General features: G+C 37.3%; 1 protein-coding gene across 1 annotated transcript in view; it reads right to left on the bottom strand.

The window, feature by feature from the left end:
- LOC125485813 (mucin-2-like) overlaps positions 1–18,205 on the bottom strand; it is an 82,935-nt gene that overhangs the window by 48,683 nt on the left and 16,047 nt on the right. The window contains exons 10-21 of the mRNA XM_048610574.1: positions 14,764–14,890; positions 13,615–13,861; positions 13,472–13,530; positions 13,297–13,379; positions 10,923–11,071; positions 10,687–10,825; positions 9,974–10,075; positions 7,850–8,035; positions 4,454–4,693; positions 4,178–4,334; positions 3,871–3,996; positions 1,154–1,295 (exon numbers count right to left, since the gene is read on the bottom strand). Coding sequence (XP_048466531.1) covers positions 1,154–1,295; positions 3,871–3,996; positions 4,178–4,334; positions 4,454–4,693; positions 7,850–8,035; positions 9,974–10,075; positions 10,687–10,825; positions 10,923–11,071; positions 13,297–13,379; positions 13,472–13,530; positions 13,615–13,861; positions 14,764–14,890 — 1,757 coding nt within the window. The remainder of the gene's footprint in view (positions 1–1,153; positions 1,296–3,870; positions 3,997–4,177; positions 4,335–4,453; positions 4,694–7,849; positions 8,036–9,973; positions 10,076–10,686; positions 10,826–10,922; positions 11,072–13,296; positions 13,380–13,471; positions 13,531–13,614; positions 13,862–14,763; positions 14,891–18,205) is intronic.

Here is an 18,205-nt window from a genome sequence, read left to right as displayed (position 1 = left end):
TGTTACCAGGAGAGATCATTAAAGTGACCATTAAAGGTGGCATTTGAAGCATACAAGTTGAGATATTTTCTAACCAATTTGTTCACATGTGTTACTGTACATCTCTAGAGCAGGCAGAATTTGACCTCAGGCTCAGAGGTGAGGACACATATACTGCACCACAAGAACCCTAGCATAATATTCCATTATCGAGTGATTGATTATGTGCATCTGGTAATTGTTAACTCATCTCTGCCCTAATAGTCAAATCTGCCTTTGGTTACTAAGAGAGAAAGAGACTAAATTTACAGAAGCAGCTACAATTTGTTGTAAGATAACAAGGTGTAGAAGAGCTGGATGAACGCAGCAGGCCAAGCAGCATCAGAGGAGCAGGAAGGCTGACGTTTCGCGCCTAGACCCTTCTTCAGAAAACATTTTAAAGCATTAATTTACACTCCTGTTCAAACATTGAAACTGGTGTCAACTGCTTATCTCAGAGGTATAAAATATAATATGAAACACTTTGTTGAATATGTTATCACGCAAACCAATGGTGTAAATTGGTTCAGCAGACAAATAGATATGGTTCTAAGGAAGATGTTGAGGAATATACTTAGAATAATGAGGTGGGAGGAGACAGTGGGCAAGAAGTTGTGTCTGTGGGTTAATTATCCAGAATCCTGGACTAAAGGTTTGGGAGCATGCGTTCAAACCCCACAATGCCAGCAGGTAGAATTTAAATTTAATTAATAAGCTTCAGGAATTGAAAGCTAAAATTCAGAAATGGTGACCATGAAACCAGTAATTGTTTGAAAATTCATCTGGTTCGTTAACATACTTTAGTGATGTAAACCTGCCACACTTAGCTAGTCTGACCTATATATGACTCCAGCCCTGGAGCAATGCAGTTTCATCTTAACTACCTCAGTTCATGGGTGGTTAGGGATGGGCAACAAATGCTGGCCTTGCCAGTGATGACCACATCCCATGAAAGAATACAGAAAAATCAAATGTTGAATGGTGTACATAAAAAGAATAGGTTCATTCGGAATATTGGCATTTTCTAGTTACTGCAAGTTGTATTATAATTTTGTTTCAACATGAAGTATTTTGAGAGATGAACAAACAAGTAAATTATAGAGAATGAATAGTGGAGTAATTTTTGAAACTTTACCATTGTCCACAATCTGTAACTTTCACCTCATTTGGTTGTATTAACAGACCATTGAAATAACAAGTACACTGGGGTAAGTTAACACATTTCATTGTATTTTCATCCAGATAAGGAGCATTTTCTGGGCATTTTGCATAGCAACCTGTACATTAAAATAAAATATGTAATTAGTGTAAGACAGTAAGCATAAATAAGCTCGTGAAGCAAAAATATGCTGGCTTTTTGTAAGTATTATGTTCTTATAAACTTATTATTTTTCCCTAATTTTACCCATACACTGACATGAAATTTCATGGAACATCTTCAAGACTGGCCATACTTTCAATGTCCAGAAGTTAATGTTTCGGGTCCAGTGACCCTTCCCCAGTTCTGAGGAAGGGTCACCGGACCCGAAAAGTTAACTCTGTTTTTTCCTTTACAGATGCTGCCAGACCTGCTGGGCTTTTCCAGCAACTTTGCTTTGATTCCGGATTTACAGCATCCGTAGTTCTTTCGGTTTTTATTCAATGACCAGAGTTCAGGCCGCTTTCATTTTGTGCAAATGAGTACACTGCACACTCATCATGATCCACCCTTTTGTACCCACCCTGAAAATGCCAAATGGTGCCCTACCACTGAACTAGAATGCCAATTTTTCTAAGTAAGCAGTCTGTCTTCTGAAACAAGAATCACTACTGTTCACCCCATTTAGAGTACAAAGTAGGCTTTGGGCATCAGTGAAGAGGCCAATGTACCCATCCCACAATTTTCAATTGTTATGTCAAGCTGTAACCATTTGGTTTTCAAGCAACGGTTGCAAATCAGCTCCATTCCATTCATAAAGTGTAAATTATTTGAAGAGTGGAATGACATTTTGGCTCCTTACTAAGAAGGATTAATTTGTCTCATTTTGCCAATGAAAGGGAACAAATAACAGACTGAGAAATGTGGGAAGATGCTAATTCTTAGCTGCCGATAATCAACCTGCTCAGATGTGTTACTGTACACTTCTGGTGCAGGTGGGGCTTGATCTCAAGCCCGGAGGTAGAGAAACTTATACTGCACCACAAGAACCCTAAGCGTAATGTTCCATTACTGAGTGTTTGATTATGTGCGTCTGATAATTGTTAATTATTCTCTACCCTATTAGTCAAATATGGCTGTGGTTACCAAGAGAGAAAGAGGCTAAATTTGCAGAAGCAGCTACAATTTTTACTCTGGGCATCTAAATATAATAGATGCTCAATAATGCAAAAGAAAATTCAGGGATAAACTTCTTTTACCAGAGAGTGATCAGAATATGAAAGTCATTGTCACAAGATTGAATTAAGATGCATTCAAGGGCAGGAAGAAAGGAAAAGTAAGTTATGTTCATAGGGTTACATGAAGAGGGTTGAGAAGAGGTTTATGTGGAGCAAAATCATTGGCATGGACTAGTTGGATCAAGTAGTCTATTTCTGTGTTGTGCATTCTGGTCTGGTTGGGCATTAGTGGTTCCTAGTTTTGCCCATGCAAACACGGAGAGAATGCACAAACTCCACGCGGTCTTTGTCCCAAGCCTGGAATCAAACCCAGGTCCCTGGTGCAGTGTGGCAGCAATGCTAATCACTGTAATACTATTCAGCCCTTGTTTCAGAACTGCTGCTAAATATACTCAAAAAGTAAGCTGCGTATGTGGATTAGTAATTACCTAACTCAAATACTAATTCAAGTAAATATTTTACATACTTAAGAGACAGTAACAAATGACTACTTCTGATGTAAACAGAAATGCAAACAATCCATTACATGGATGATTTGTTGGCCTCCTTTATAGCTTTTATGTTTCATCTCTGAGGTGCAATGCAAGATCTTTGTGGCCAACTGTTCAATGTCCTTTTGTTATCCCCATAGTTTTCACACTAGCTGTTGCCCCAAACTAACCTTTTGCAGATCTATTAAAGGTCGATTAGTTGATTCAAGCATCCTAAAGGCTTACACCATAAGCATACTCTAATGTGAAAAAATACGTACATATTTAAGTTCACCATACATAGGCTGAACAAAGCTTTTCACCCAACCTTCCCATTCACAACATTTGATCACATTGGACTACCTCAATATGATGAAATTATCTATTAATTTGTGTACACTAACATGCACACTGTTCAAATGTAGCAGCAACCTGTGGAGGCTGAGGAAGCAGAAACTGAGGTTTTGTTTTTAAATTATAAGCAGATAGGCAATTGAGCGCATGTGTGCAGCCAACAGTGGTCAGCACTTAAATTGGCCAGCTGATTAGCCGAAACTGCCTTTTCTCCATTGATCAGTCATCCACAATGAACCAATGTGCCTTTTGGTCAGGCTTTCCTGTAATTTCCTGAAATAAGCCAATTCCTCTCATCTGCTGCTAACAGTTAAATATCCTTCAGCCACCCAAAAGCTACCATTTCACAGAATTGTTAACACCTTCACTGACAGTGCAATTGTTTCCCACTAGTTTCTGCATCTTAGGTTTTGAAATAGTTGACAGTATAAAGATAATATGCTGCATTCACTTCCAACTTTGGATTATAGAACTAATTTTCTCATATAAACTTAAAGCAAGATTTGTTGTCTCGTTATTACTACAAAGCCACTATGTATGGCCTTAAATGAATTTATGTTCTTACTAAGACTGAAATAAGTTTTAAAGAAATAACACTGAGCTATATCACATAAAGCTGAACCAAAAACTTAGGAGAACAATAAATTGAAACCTTCAAGAAATGTCGAGTATTGTCTGCCAATAGGATGGTTATTACACGTTTTTGAAATTGCTGATCCACATGGTTTGTAGTGCCAGTTGCATTCATCACCTTCATTATAATAGTCACAGTAGATAGCTGCAATACACAAGACAAATAATTCTTGTATTTCATTATACTTGTACTTAAATACCTCCTGCAGGGAAGGAATTTCTTTCAGATGAGTTTCATAATTAGTTTTGTGAGCAATTCAAAGTACATGCATCTTTTTTCATTAACAATGTCCTTAATTGTGTTACATGGGGTAAATGTTACTTACGGCATGACTCTGGGGTCCTCCAGTCAATGCAAGCACCAACTTTACTACAAGCTTCAGCATATACGGCCACAGCAGTACAAAAGCCCAGAAATCTCCCTTCCAAGTCACAGGCACAAGTTTCATCAACACAAGCAGAGTAGTATTCACTTGGGTCAACCTAATGGGTATGTTAAATCATAGTGTCAGAAAGCATATGATCTGTTTGTAACAGGTCATATCTCTATATTTTAAAGTTTTGTCCATATAACTAAATATTGACATTTTATTGATACTTACCAATTTGTGGCACTTTTTAAAAGTTTTGCTCATAATTATGTTGCATTTCCTTGCAGCCCATGCATAACAATATGGATTTCTGTCACAAGGAGAAATTAATATTGCTTTCTCAGAGCATGTTTTTGGAGAAGACCAACTTTGTGCAAAATCCAGAGTATCGGTCACCAAAGATTTTGACTTTGTCATTAGATCATCTTCAATACGGGAATTATAATTTCCACAGAGGCCAAATACTTTATTCTGTAATAATTTTTTTGAAACAATTAAGATATGATTAATGGAGAACAGCAACATTTTTATTGCATACATCTCCCCAGGATAAATTCATTTCTGAGCGTGCCCAATCATTTAATATTTGTTCGAAAAACCATACAACTACAATAATCAGAATTGAAATAGTAAAATATCTTAAAGTTAGCATCAAATGAAGAAATTTTTTGGTTCAGTTTTCCCATTTCTCTTGTTGCTAAGATTTTTCATTCATCTTTAAAGTTTATTTCCATGCTGGAAATATTTTTTAGCTCTCACTGCGCGTTCTTAACCATCCCCTCTTCTTTACCTCTCAACAAGTACTAATGTCTGTTTTAAAAAAACAGTATTGCTGAAAAATAGTATTGGTGTGAAAGCAATACTTCTGCTCTTGGTTAGTATAATGGTAATAAACTGTCAAATATATGCAGCAAGGTCTTGTAATTGAAACCCCAATTTTAAAAGATTGCAACAGTCAAATCAAAATAGGACTCAAGATTGCAGTAGCCAAAACCAAAGCAGTATTCCAATAAAATAAAATATAATGGACCCGATTTTAATTCATTCAAAACGCACTAACTTGCACAGGGTTAAAATTGGGTCCAATCTATTCATTTTGATTTACATTTAGTTTTAGTAATTGAGTTTCACGTACAGGGAACAGTCAAAGAAAATCCAAAAATTGCTACTCATTTGCAAGAGCAAATTAAAAGCTTTGCTTAAAAGTAACAAATATAGGGACCTGATTCAAATCAAACTGTATACCACAATATGATTAGACATTTGTCTAATAAAATATGATCTTTAAAAGGTGAATTTACACATATGCTAAAGTTTGCGCAAATTTACAGTTTAATTATCACAAAGGAATTTCTCGATAGGCCCAAATTCAGGCTTAAACCACTTTCAGAAGCCCTAGCTTCATTTTATAAGGGAAAGACATCTATAAAATCAGTCTCAGATCAATGGCTGGATTTTCCTTCGTTATCTTGCCTCAGAACAAGTGGTGCACCAGGTGTAACTGAAGGAATAAAGGACTATATGGCAGTAAAGGGCCTGGCTGCGATTCTCCACCGAAATAAACCTGGCAACATTTTCCATTCAAGGAAACTGCCACTAACTGAGTTCCTGGCACTGTTGCCATCTCATCTTATAAAAATAATGGTAGTTTGCATGACCCCACTACTTCTTTTAAGTATTGGTCTCAACAATCAATATGATAACAAATGTAGGTTTAAAAGTGCAGTGTCCCAGAGTAGGAAGGCAGAATGGATACCAGAGGTTCATGCAGTGTTGTAAGACTGCTAATATTTTGAAAATCAAGCAAGAAAGATGATCTTTGGAACCATTTTGTATCTCAAGCACTTCATGTAGTATGTACTGAAAATATTTAAAAGATTCTGGGGGAAGGAATGGACTTCTCTTTGGAAATACCTTTACTATGAGCAGGATGTGAAAAAAGGTAGGGTTAGAAAGTAGATAGAAATAGTGAGATCGTAAAAAAATCAGGCGACAAAACTCTACTCAACAATTTTTATTAGACAAGATATACTGACCTCATGAGGTCATAAATTGTATTTTTAACAAAGCGAGGTGTCAGAAAACTACACTCATCCCATCCCCCAAAGATAATAGAGATTTATGTTAACAAAAACAAATTTCTCTATCATAAACAAAACAGAAATTGCTGTACAAACTCAGCAGATCTGGCAGCATCCGTGGAGAGAAAACAGTTAATGTTTCAGCGCCAGTAACCCTTCTTCAAAATGCTCTATGGTGCAGAATACTCTCTCTCCATGGTCGCTGAAATAAATACAGCCTTGAGCCTATCTAATTCTCACCCCTACTAGACACCTTGTGCTGACCTCAATTATGAACATAAGAAATAGGAATAGGAGTAGGCCATTCAGCCCTTCAAGACCTTTAAACCATTTGAGTAGATCATCGTTAATCTACTCTCTCAGTGCCATTTTCCCATATTATCCCTTCAGCATTTGATACATAGAATTCTGTCAATCTCTTTCCTGAATATATTCAATATCAGCCTCACAGCTCTATGGGAGTAGAAAATTCCAAAAAAACCACAACCTTCTTAGAAAAGAAATAAGTTCTCAATGTCAGTGCTAAACGTTCTACTTCTTACTCTGAGACTATGTCCCCTTGTTCTCTGACATCCACCACCACCATTCAGGAAAAACATCACTCTTGCAGCTACCCCGTCAAGACCTGTAAGAATGTTGCATGCTTCAAATTGCATTAATCTAGATGCATGGGTTCATCAGAAAGGTTCATCAGATAGTATGAACATATGAGAATTCTAATGTTTTGCCTTCTTGTGCACTATGTCAAACAAAAACAATTAGCATTGAAGTTTTGTGCAGAACAGCAACCAACCCACCACCCCAGATAAATATTTACTGTTGGAGGTAATCATTCAAGTCTCAGGAGAGTATGCCACTTCAATTTGGTTTACAGGGCAGTTTTAATTCTGATAATCTGAAGTAGGTATTATGTGAAATTGCCAGCCACCTAGGATGCTGCTATAATGCAGTTTATCCATTGACAATTAACAGTACTTGCAGAAACCACTCAGGTCAATTGATCTGAGACTAGTGACATCCATCTAGCTCTGGCTCATCACAACTTTCTGGCATCCAAGCCACTATTACAGAACAAGTATAATGAAAATGTTACAATTGAATTGTTACAGAATAAAACCCATTTGTGGCCTGCTCCAGTACTTCTCCTACAACTTATAGTTCCTTTGTAGCTAATGTCAGTATACTTTCTCACCTCACTTAATCAATCAATTAACAGTTATCTCAGTGAAGTTGCTATTCATTAAGAGACACACTGAGGAATCATTAATAGTCAAAAGTCCTTCTATTATTAACATATTCCCAGCAGAGGTCTTCTGCAGCTCCAGACTGGTACAACATTTAGCTTCATTGAAGTGTCTGTAGACATTCCATGGTTAAAATGTGTTTTGTTATTTTCCTTGTATTTTTGTGACAATATTTTCTGATGAATAATATTGGTTAAGGTATGTCAGTTTCTCAAAACCAACTAAGGCCTTCACTCTAATCATGGTTAATTTTATTTTTGCAAATACTGACACAGACAGGAAAATAAATGAAGCACACTTACTTGCCACCTTGGAGTCAGCGATACTGAAAATCTGGTGTTTTTATCCCACATCACTGTCATCCCATTGGCAAATTCAAGGACTAAATAGAATCCAACCATGTGCATTGTATATATATTTTCTATGCATTGGACTTCATTGGAAGATAAAGTTTGTACTTTACCATCAATTAGCTTTAGTTCTAAATCCTACATGTTGGCAGAAAAGAAATTGCATTTAAACAATCAGTGCTATAAGTCTGCCCCATTTTTTGAGCCCAAAGCTTGCAATTCTCATTGTCATTCTATCAAGCTGGTATCATTGGAAGTTGGCTGCCTACAGATTACAGCTGCCACCTCATTTCCATGATGATAGGCCAAAGCTGTGGGGCTTCTTCATTGCTGGATGTCTCTAAACATAGCCAGGTGGGTCTGCACCTATCAGGGGACCAACCATGAAGAGAATCAGCATTGTGCTGTTGGCACGTGATGCAGGCATTCGGCTTTGGTTAAAGACAGAATGTCCTTCTTAAAGGAAAATCATGCTGAATAAGTTTGCAGGAATTTAAAGCGTAGAAATTTGAGCTCCAGGATGACAAATACATTAGTGGTGAGCAAAAGGAGAATCACAATGAGCCAGATTTATTGCATCCAATCATTGTAGGTAACATTGTAGGCAGTCCCATCTAGTCATTGGAAAAGTCACTCATCAGTCTCCTGGTAGCAGGGAGACATCCCATAATTCAGTTGAAGACAAGGAACAGCTCACTGGGAATATGGCACACCCGACTTAAGATGTCAATTAGGCTTGTTGACACTTCTTGAGGCATCAGAACTTTCTAATGACTCAGAGATTAAAAGTGAGTGGCATGGATTTCCTGTGTCTCCCAAGCTCTCTTATCTGCCACAGTATCAACATTTGACACCACCTATTGCATCATTACTTACCCAGCTGGATTCTCTGGCAGGAACCACAGCGCACATCCAGATAGCCCGCACTAATGTTTCACATTTCCCAGCAGCCTCATACTCAGCTCTTACTATACTATCATATGCCTCCAGTAATTCAGCTATGGTACACACATCACCCAAAAAACAGCTTCTTACATTCTTCCCTCGCTTTCTGGCAGGGCAAAGTGGAACATAGTAGAAGGAAGCAGAACAGGTCCAATAGGGAACAAAGGAATCTTGAATCTGACAAAGGTGACAGCTTCATAGCTCATGATATCTGGCATGACTGAAAATATTGAAGAAGATGCTGTTTTCCTACATTATTCTCCTTCTTATCATACACCTCACCTGCATCCTGCTCTTGGGTGCTTTTGGATGGAGTTATTTTTCAATACTTAATAACTTTGTCTTTTAGAATGGCACTCTCAAATCAGTCTATGATTGTAATTCACTTAGGTCTTACTATCAAAGTTAAAGTGAGCCCCAAAATTTTACAGTGTAACCATGACCCTATCCCTTAACACCCCAATACCCTCCCTCAAATTAACATTTTGACTTTCTCAATTCAGAAACCCAAAAACTACTGCTCACCACGCACAGGAACCTCAGAAGTATATGAGGGAACAACAGTACAGCAATGTTGAAGAGGCCGTGTCATTTAATCTGACACTCAGCTAATAGCTCAGATATTTGCACTTCATGTATCTTGGAGGCAAGTATAAATTTTGAATCGGTATATGATGAGCCCATGGACAACAAAGTGGCAACCGATCCAGGGACAAAGGTTGATTCATTTGTCAGTTCACTCGACAGCAAGGTTGCAGACAGTTGTGACAGAGTGCGATTGGACATGCACACTCAGATACCTAATGCATTGGCTCGCCGGTCTGACAGCCTCATGTCATTGTTAAAGTGCATGGAGGATTTCAACTCCAGTTCACCAAAGGGAATCAAGCAGAACTTTCACTTATCAAATTAGGAATCCTCGCATTGCATCACCCATATGGGTTAAATGTCGGAATAACACTACTTCACTGACTTCCAGTGCATACTGGAGATGTTATGCACATGCCCTTTTCAAGGCTGTGCCTTATCAGTTTTTGGTGACAGTGCTACTGAGATGAAATTCACACCCATATTTCAATACATTTGGATGTTAAACGCAACTACTTCATAATTATAAATCAAACCACGCACCTTAAGTAAAATTTTGATCACTCTTGAGCATGTCACACCCCTTTCACAACAAGCTACACTCTCAACTAATATTTTAAATGCACCAACTTCCTCCAATGAGGTCTGAAAATTAAAATAAACATGAAGATTAGTATAATATTATTCATTAGTATTAGAATAAAATTAGAAAATACTAGAAATACTCACCAAGTCAGACAGCAAAATAAAATTAACATTTCAGGTTGATGATATTTCATCACTTTTGGAAAAAGTCAAAGATACAGCAGTCTTTATACAAGTACAGCCGCAGGGAAGGAGGAAAGGAAAGAAAGAACGAAAGGAGAGAACTGTGCTAGGGTGAAGTGCAGAAGGCATTAAATGGATAAAAGGATAACAGAGCAAGGCAGAGAAAAAGAGATGGCACAAAGGAACAAGCAACAAATGGAAAATTGATCCGGGGAAATGTAAATGTGAACCATTAATAACAGATGCTCCTGAAAAAAATGGGAGCAATGGTTACAATGTGAAATTGTTGAAGTCCAGTGTTAATTTGGGAAAGGTTTTAAACTTGACAAAAGGATGAGGTATTGTTCCTTGAGGATCAATTGATCTTCATTAGAACAGTGTAGAAGATCATAGGCAGAAAGAACAGAGTGCAAATGGAATGTACCACTCTGTAACACTTGGTTCAACAATTTCAGACCAATGACAGACATTCAGAGATTAGGTTTCACCTGAGAAAAAATGTGTTGACAATTGCTATCAAAGAAGAATCTTTGTCCATCAAATGTTTCAAAGCTGCCATCTCCATAAACTAAGCAAGTCTTTGAACAGTGATTTTTAGAGCAATCCCATGATCCACCCTTGCATGTACTAGAATAGAAAGAATGCAATGTTACAATATTGTATAATGTCGCTCAGATGTTGATGCATTATTTTATTTGTTATTTGTATTTAAGTTTAGCCTCACCAATTGTTACATTTCTGGTGGATTACAGCTCCAGGTTTAAAATAGACATCACCATATAAACAAGAGCATTCTTCACGATAAATGCAGTTTCCATTTTCATCTTCAACTTGACCATTCGGACAGATACAAGCAGGAACACATTTACTTGGCTTTAAGGAGATGAAGGGCAATACTTTACATACATGTATACATGTGAATTAGAAGTATGCTATTTAGCCCCTCAATTCTGCTCTACAATGCAATATAATAATGGATAATCTGTTTGTGCTTTGATTTCCATGCTCCCATTCACCCCAAAAAACTTTGATTCCTTTGTACAAAAAGAATCTAACTACCATCAACTTAAAAATATTAAATGCAACTTCACCTTCACTGCCTTCCAAGGCATAGTGTTCTGAAGCTGCACAAGCCTCTGAGATATCAAAGTATCATAGAATCCCCATAGTGTGGAAGCAGGCCATTTGGCCCAACAAATCCACACTGACCCGCCAAATGACCTCCCACCCGGACCCACACCTCTCCTTTATCCCTGTAACTCTGCATTTCCCATAGCTAATCCACATAGCCTGTACATCCCTGGATACAATGGACAATTTAGCACAGGCAATTTAACTAATCTGTACATCTTTGGAGTGTGGGAGGAAACCACAGCACCCGGGAGAAACCTACACAGACACAGGCAGAATGTGCAAACTCCACACAGACAATCCCTGAGGATGAGAAAAAAATAAATTCTCCTGATCTCTGTCCTGAATGGGTATCCGCTCACGTTAAAACAGTTGCCCCAGGTTCTGGACTTAAGCAAAAGAAGAAACATCCTTTCCACGTCCATCTTGTCAAGACTATTCAGGATTTTATATACTTCAATAAAGTCTCTTCTTGTTTTTCTGAACTTGAGTGAAAACAAGCCTGCTCAAACTTTCCTCATAACACAACCTGCTCGGTTCAGCTATCAATCTAGCACTGTTGGAAGTGGAGTCTCTTTGCAAGTCAAATTGTACACAAGTCAGAAGACAATGCAGGACAATGGAAAGCAGTTCTTTGTAAGTACAGGAAATATTCATTTGCTGAGTATTTAAAATTATAACCATGTATGGAATCACATTTGTAACTATGAATATTCAGAAATAGGACTTTCGTAATTTGGGGACCTCCTATAAACCTTCTCTGAACCACCTTCAACATTTACATCCTTCCTGAAATAAGGAGACCAAAATTGTGCACAGTAGTTGAGATGTGGTCTCAACAATATCCTGTACAACTGAAGCACAATATCCTCACTTTTATGTTCAATTCCTCTCACACTAATGGATAGCATTTTGAACATTGTAGGAAACTTAGTGCCGGAAAGAGGTGAAAACTTGATTTGAAAATTTTTGTTAGACAAATGATATCTTTATTTTAGGCTGAGTCAATATTGATTAATAAAAATGTTCCTGCAGTATGGTTACCAAAGATTCTAAGTAGCTGTATGATGTAAAAACCGTTGTTTTCCAGCACCAGGGAAGCTGAAATATAAGATCTAAAACTTATTTTTGATGTATTTTTATGAATCAATCTGGTTGCTGTAGGTTTAAAATAACCTTGTCATAATCTTAATGGCTGCACGGTGATACAGGATCATCTAGCTTTGACAATGCCAGAGTTCATCAGGATTAGTAAGAAGGTATCTACTGACCATTGAGTTGGCACAAGCACCATTTCTTTGTCCTGAAAAACCACCTAGGAATGGTTTCAAAGAACACTGACCTATTATATGGGCCCAACCCATTGAAGTGGATCTTACAACATTCTGGCCTCCATCAATATCTGAATTCCTACCCAGACTAAGGAATACAAAATTGCCTCAGGATTCACACTCAATGCTGACCTTGTATGGACAGCTCGTTGTATAGTGACATAAGAACAGGAGTAGAATATTCAACCCCAGAAGCAATGCTCTGCCATGCAATTAGAATGTGATTTATCTGAATATCAACTCAATTTCTCCATTTTTGATTTATATATTTTAAAATCCTTACCTAACAAACATTTATTAACCTCAGTCTTGACAATCCAATTAACCCATTATCTGCATCCTTCTTTTTGCATTCTGTCACCTAAGAGATTTATCTCTATCCTCTCAATAGAACCTCAACTAGATCACTGCTTAACCTTCAAAATTCAAGAAAATACAAATTAGTTTTATGTAATCTGTCCTCATTAATTAAATCTAGCCAAAACAGGCAATAGTAAAACTATATATGCCACTGACAAAACAAGAGTATTTAAATGAATCTTTTTCTGTAAATCCCAAATTAGTTGTTTAAAAAATACTTATGCCCCTTCGATCTACAGTAAAAGTTACTATTTAGTACAATTGAAGGTTACTTACACATGGCACATTTAAATTTTGACATGACTTTACACACTGATTATTATTTTCAGTACAGTTCAAAAATAGTTTTCCTTGGCAATCTGAAAAAAACAGAATGCAATAAAATTGGAGTGAAAATAAGCTTCTTTTACCGTACTAACAATTTTGAAAGAAATTAAAGAAAACAGATTACCTATTTTGGGAGTGCTCAATTTTTGGTCAGCACAGCTGAGACTTCCACTTTTACAATAGCTGAATAAAGGAAAACATTAGTTCCATTTTATATTTGCTCAAGTATTGATACTTAATTTATTTGAATGCAGCAAAACAACTTACCAAATGGTACCTTGAATAGCTGTACCGTGGCCATGTTTAATAATCGTATCACCAATTTTACATGGACAGCTGAATCTGTCCACACAGTCCCCAAAGTCATCTAGGTACAATCCTTCAGGACAGCCACAACCACTGACAAGGACATCTTCAATATCACAGGTAAAATCGTGCTCTACTAATGACCTACAGGTCTGATTGCAGGCTTTCATACCATACAGGAACTCATTAGTTTCAGGACAATTTACTCCTATAAACAAATATACATACATCAGTCATGGAATTGTAACAAAAGTATTTCATTGAAGTTGATCCAAATAAACACACATCTTAATAAAGTGATTGTCTCTGTAGACAGTAAAATATGAGATTGATGCTTTGAAGTGAAGCATAATTTTTTTGACTAAGTAATGCATTTATTCATAACTGCTTTTGCAAATGACTGATTGAAACTTGAACTACTTTTATCAATTTTAAAATATTCAAATGCAAACTGATTTTTCAGAGGATGTTTTGCACTTCAAATACTATTGAGATTTTAACTTATTCAAAACCCACCACTTTCAGAGAGTTAAGCAGTTTCTTAAAAATTTAAGTATAATTGGATGCATTTAGTCTTGCCTGCACTGCAGGCAACAAGTTAAAATCATAAACAACTGAAATGTGCAGTCAAACACAGAAGAGGTCCCAAAGTTAGTTAGCTGTTTTTTTTAGGGCTTCAGAAGAGTGAGAATAATCATCTGGACCCACTCCCACCCTAATTGCTCCTCCAGGCAACATAAAGGGAATATTAAAAGTTTAGATCTTCACCACACCAGATATCTTTGTTCTTTTTCCCTTTTTGTAGAACTCCCCAGGTGACTTATCCAAGTTTCAGGTCTATTCCTATCTCTGGCAATGTCACTCATGCTATTTCAACGAATTGTGAATGGGAATTAAGCCACTTGGCCTTTGCAAATGAAATATAGGAGTCACATTCTCTAGGGCCCTCTAGGGCCTCCTTTTGGCCTAGCCAGGATGATCTGTTGCTGACTTAGGCCCTGCCTCAGTTGAATAATACTTTTCAGATTATGTATCAACATGTATTTTATACTTGTATTTATAATCACTTCATAACATTGCTGATTTACAAATACAAATGAGATAACTTACTGCATATATCTTTTCTCCAGTTAACCACAATTATACCTCTTGCAGCACACTCATGAGCATATCCTTCAAATGCTGCACAGATACAGTCATCAATGTTCTGGCAGGTGCATGCGGCATCTACGCACATCTGAGGAAATGGGCATAGTCAAGGGAGCTTTTTTTATTGCAAAGTTTTATAAACTGTGTGGTCACACCATTTATTCAAATTCAAATACACATAAGAACATTACAATGTTAAATTATACTAATGATCTAGCTTGGCCTTTCAAACATATATATAAAAAATCTGTGATGGATCCTATGGCTCAGGAATCAGTAACAAGGGAAATAATTGCAATTAAGACAATGAAGAAGGGAAGTTAGGTGATTTATTTTGTTTTTTCTCCGTGTTCGTTGTAAGAAAATAGAACACTATTATATTCAGTTATTGAGGCAGACCCTGTTAATGCATAAGACCATAACAAATAGGAACAGGAGGAAGCTGTTTGGCCCCTTGAGTCTACTGCATCTTTCAATAGGATCGTGGCCGATTCAACATTCCTCACATCGACTTTCCTGGCATTACCCCATAACCCTTGATTCTCCTATTGATCAGTAATCTCTCCACCTCAGCCTTAAATTTACACAAGAACTCTGCCCCAACAGCTCTCTGTAGCAGGAAGTTCCAAAACTAACAAACCTCAAGGATGAAATTCCTCCTCGTTTTAATCTTAAATTCATACCACTTTATTTGCTATATGGTCCTAGACACTCCCATGAGGGGAAACATCCTCTCAGCAGTCAAGCCCTTAAGAATTCTATATGTTTCACAAGATCACCTCTCATTCTTCTAAACTCCGGTGATTAGAGTCCAAACCTGGTTAAACTTTGCTCATAAAACAATCCTTCCATACCAGGGATTATCTCAGTGAACCTTCTCTGAACTGCCTCCAAAGAAATTATATATATTCTTAAATAAGGGGACCAAAACAACTTACAGACTCCAGATGTGGTCTCACCAGCACCTTATACAGTTGATCTCCCCACTTTTATACTGGAAAGTCCTTGAAATAAGACCCAAAGTTCCATCAGTATTCCTAATTACCTGCTGCACCTGTGTGCTGGCTTCCCCTAGTTTCATGCACAAGTACCCCCAAGTACCTCTATGTTGCAGCTTTCTATAGTTTCTCTCTATTTAAATAATCATATGTTCTTTTGTTCTCCTTTCCAAAATGAACAACTTTGCATTTTCCCACATTATACTCAATTTGTTAACTTTTTACCTATTTATTTAACCCATCAATATCTCTCTGTAAACTGTATCCCTCTCAAAATTTACCTTTCCATTTATTCTAGTGTTGTCTGCAACTTTGGCTACAGTACATTCAATTCCTTTCACCAAGTCATTAATATCTTCTGTAACCAATTGCAGTCCCAGCTCTGATCCCTGTGGAACTCCAGTGGTCACAGGTCACCAAACTGAAAAAAAAGCCCTTACTGCCTGTTGTTGTTTCCTGCCCATGAGGAATTCTCTATCTATGTCAATATACTGCCTCATTGTGGGCTTTTATTTTATAACTTAACCTTTTGTGAGGTACTTTGCCAAATGTTTTCTATAAGTCCATATACAATGCATTTACTGGTTCCCCTCTATCCACTCTGGTTGAGACTGCCTCAAAAAGTTCTATGCTGAATTTACTTGATTAAATTATGATATTTCCAATGTTCTGCTATTACTTCCTTAATAATTGATTCCAATATCTTTCTAACAATAGATGTTAGGCTAATTAGCCTATAGTTACCTACTTTTTGCCTTCCTCCATTTTTGAATAGGAATGTCACATTAGCAGTGCAATGCAACTGACAGATAATTGGAAAAGAAAGGAAATGAAGAAATATGAAGTACAATTATAGTAGACATTGATTCTGTAACAATATCAGATATGAAAAACAATGTTATGATCATGGAAAATGTCCAATTTCGAAAATTTGATAAATGTAGTTGTGTTTCAGAGATGGCAATTGTGAAATCAGAATTCTGATTGCAATCTTAGACATGGATATGTTGAGCTTCAGTGAATGAGTCTGAGAAAAGTGTTAAGTGGACTCAGAAAGTGCAATATTTGCCTTTATTTATTGATTCAATAAAGTGTTTGCCAAAAACCTACGTCAAAACTCTTTCCTGCTGCTCTTGTGTGTTCATGCTTCTCCTATTCCTGTTGTTACTTATGGACATGGAAACATGAATTAACCATTCAGTTCCTCCTTCTTGTTTCACCATTCAATTATATCATAATGGAACTTCATTCACCCACCTTTGCTCCATCTTCTTATCTAATAAAAAACTACTGTTTGAATCATTAAATTTTCTGTTGACTCAGCATCCTTTTGGGTGGAAGAGACCCTGATTTTCATTCCATTTATGTGAACAAGTATTTCATTTGTTGTTTGTTCTGCTTGGTATAACTCCATTTGTGCCTCACTTTCCAACTCAAGAGTATTAGTAGCCTGTCTAAATGAGTCCCTGGTTGCCCTCCCAAGTGGATACACAAGGTAATATGGCAATATTTGAAGAAAAGCGTTGGAAAAGGTGCAGAGGAGATTTACCAGGATGCTGCCTGGACTGGAGGGAAGGTCTTACGAGGAAAGGTTGAGAGAGCTCCGGCTTTTCTCTTTAGAACGACGAAGGATGAGAGCTGACTTGATAGAGGTGTACAAAATGATCAGAGGTATAGATAGAGTGGACAGCCAGAGACTTTTTCCTAGGGTGGAGGTGTTTATAATGAGGGGGCATAGTTTTAAAGAGAATGAAGATAGATATAAGGGAGACGTCAGAGGTAGGTTCTTTACTGAGAGAGTGGTAGGGGTGTGGAATGCATTACCGGAGAGGGTAGTGGAGTCGGCCTCATTAGGGGCATTTAAGCAGCTATTAGATAGGCATATGGATGATAGTATAAGGTAGGGGTGGAGGTTAGATAGACCTTAGGTTTAGGGTAAAAGCTCGGCACAACATCGTGCGCCAAAGGGCCTGTAGTGTGCTGTACTGTTCTATGTTCTAAAAGCAGGCGTGTCCTCTCAGTGATTTGGTCAACATCCTACATCCCTAAAACAGATTATCTGGTCACTATTATATGTCTGTCTGTGGGATCTGCTGCACACTGTCTGTCTGCCTCCTTTCTACATTACAGCAGGTGAATACGATTCAAAAGAAAAACACATTTATTTGGTAGTGAAATGCTTCAGCAGGACTTGAGGTAAGAAAAGGCGTTATTTAAACCCAACCTTTCTCTCTTTAAAATCTTTTCTGTGGAACATAATCATAAAGGATGGACCTTGAGACAAAATCTTCAAATCTACTGGGGCTAAACAGCAAATACCATGATGCCCCAAACTTTAGAATTGAACAGTTAACATACTAAAAGCGTGCTTTATAATGAATATGAAAAGGTTTTTAGCCCTCTGA

The sequence above is a fragment of the Rhincodon typus genome, chromosome 22 (genome assembly GCF_021869965.1).
Source record: "Rhincodon typus isolate 14 chromosome 22, sRhiTyp1.1, whole genome shotgun sequence".
NCBI lineage: Eukaryota > Metazoa > Chordata > Chondrichthyes > Orectolobiformes > Rhincodontidae > Rhincodon > Rhincodon typus.
The sequence above is the reverse complement of the archived record's forward strand: the minus strand, read 5'-3'. Positions and strand labels throughout refer to the sequence as shown.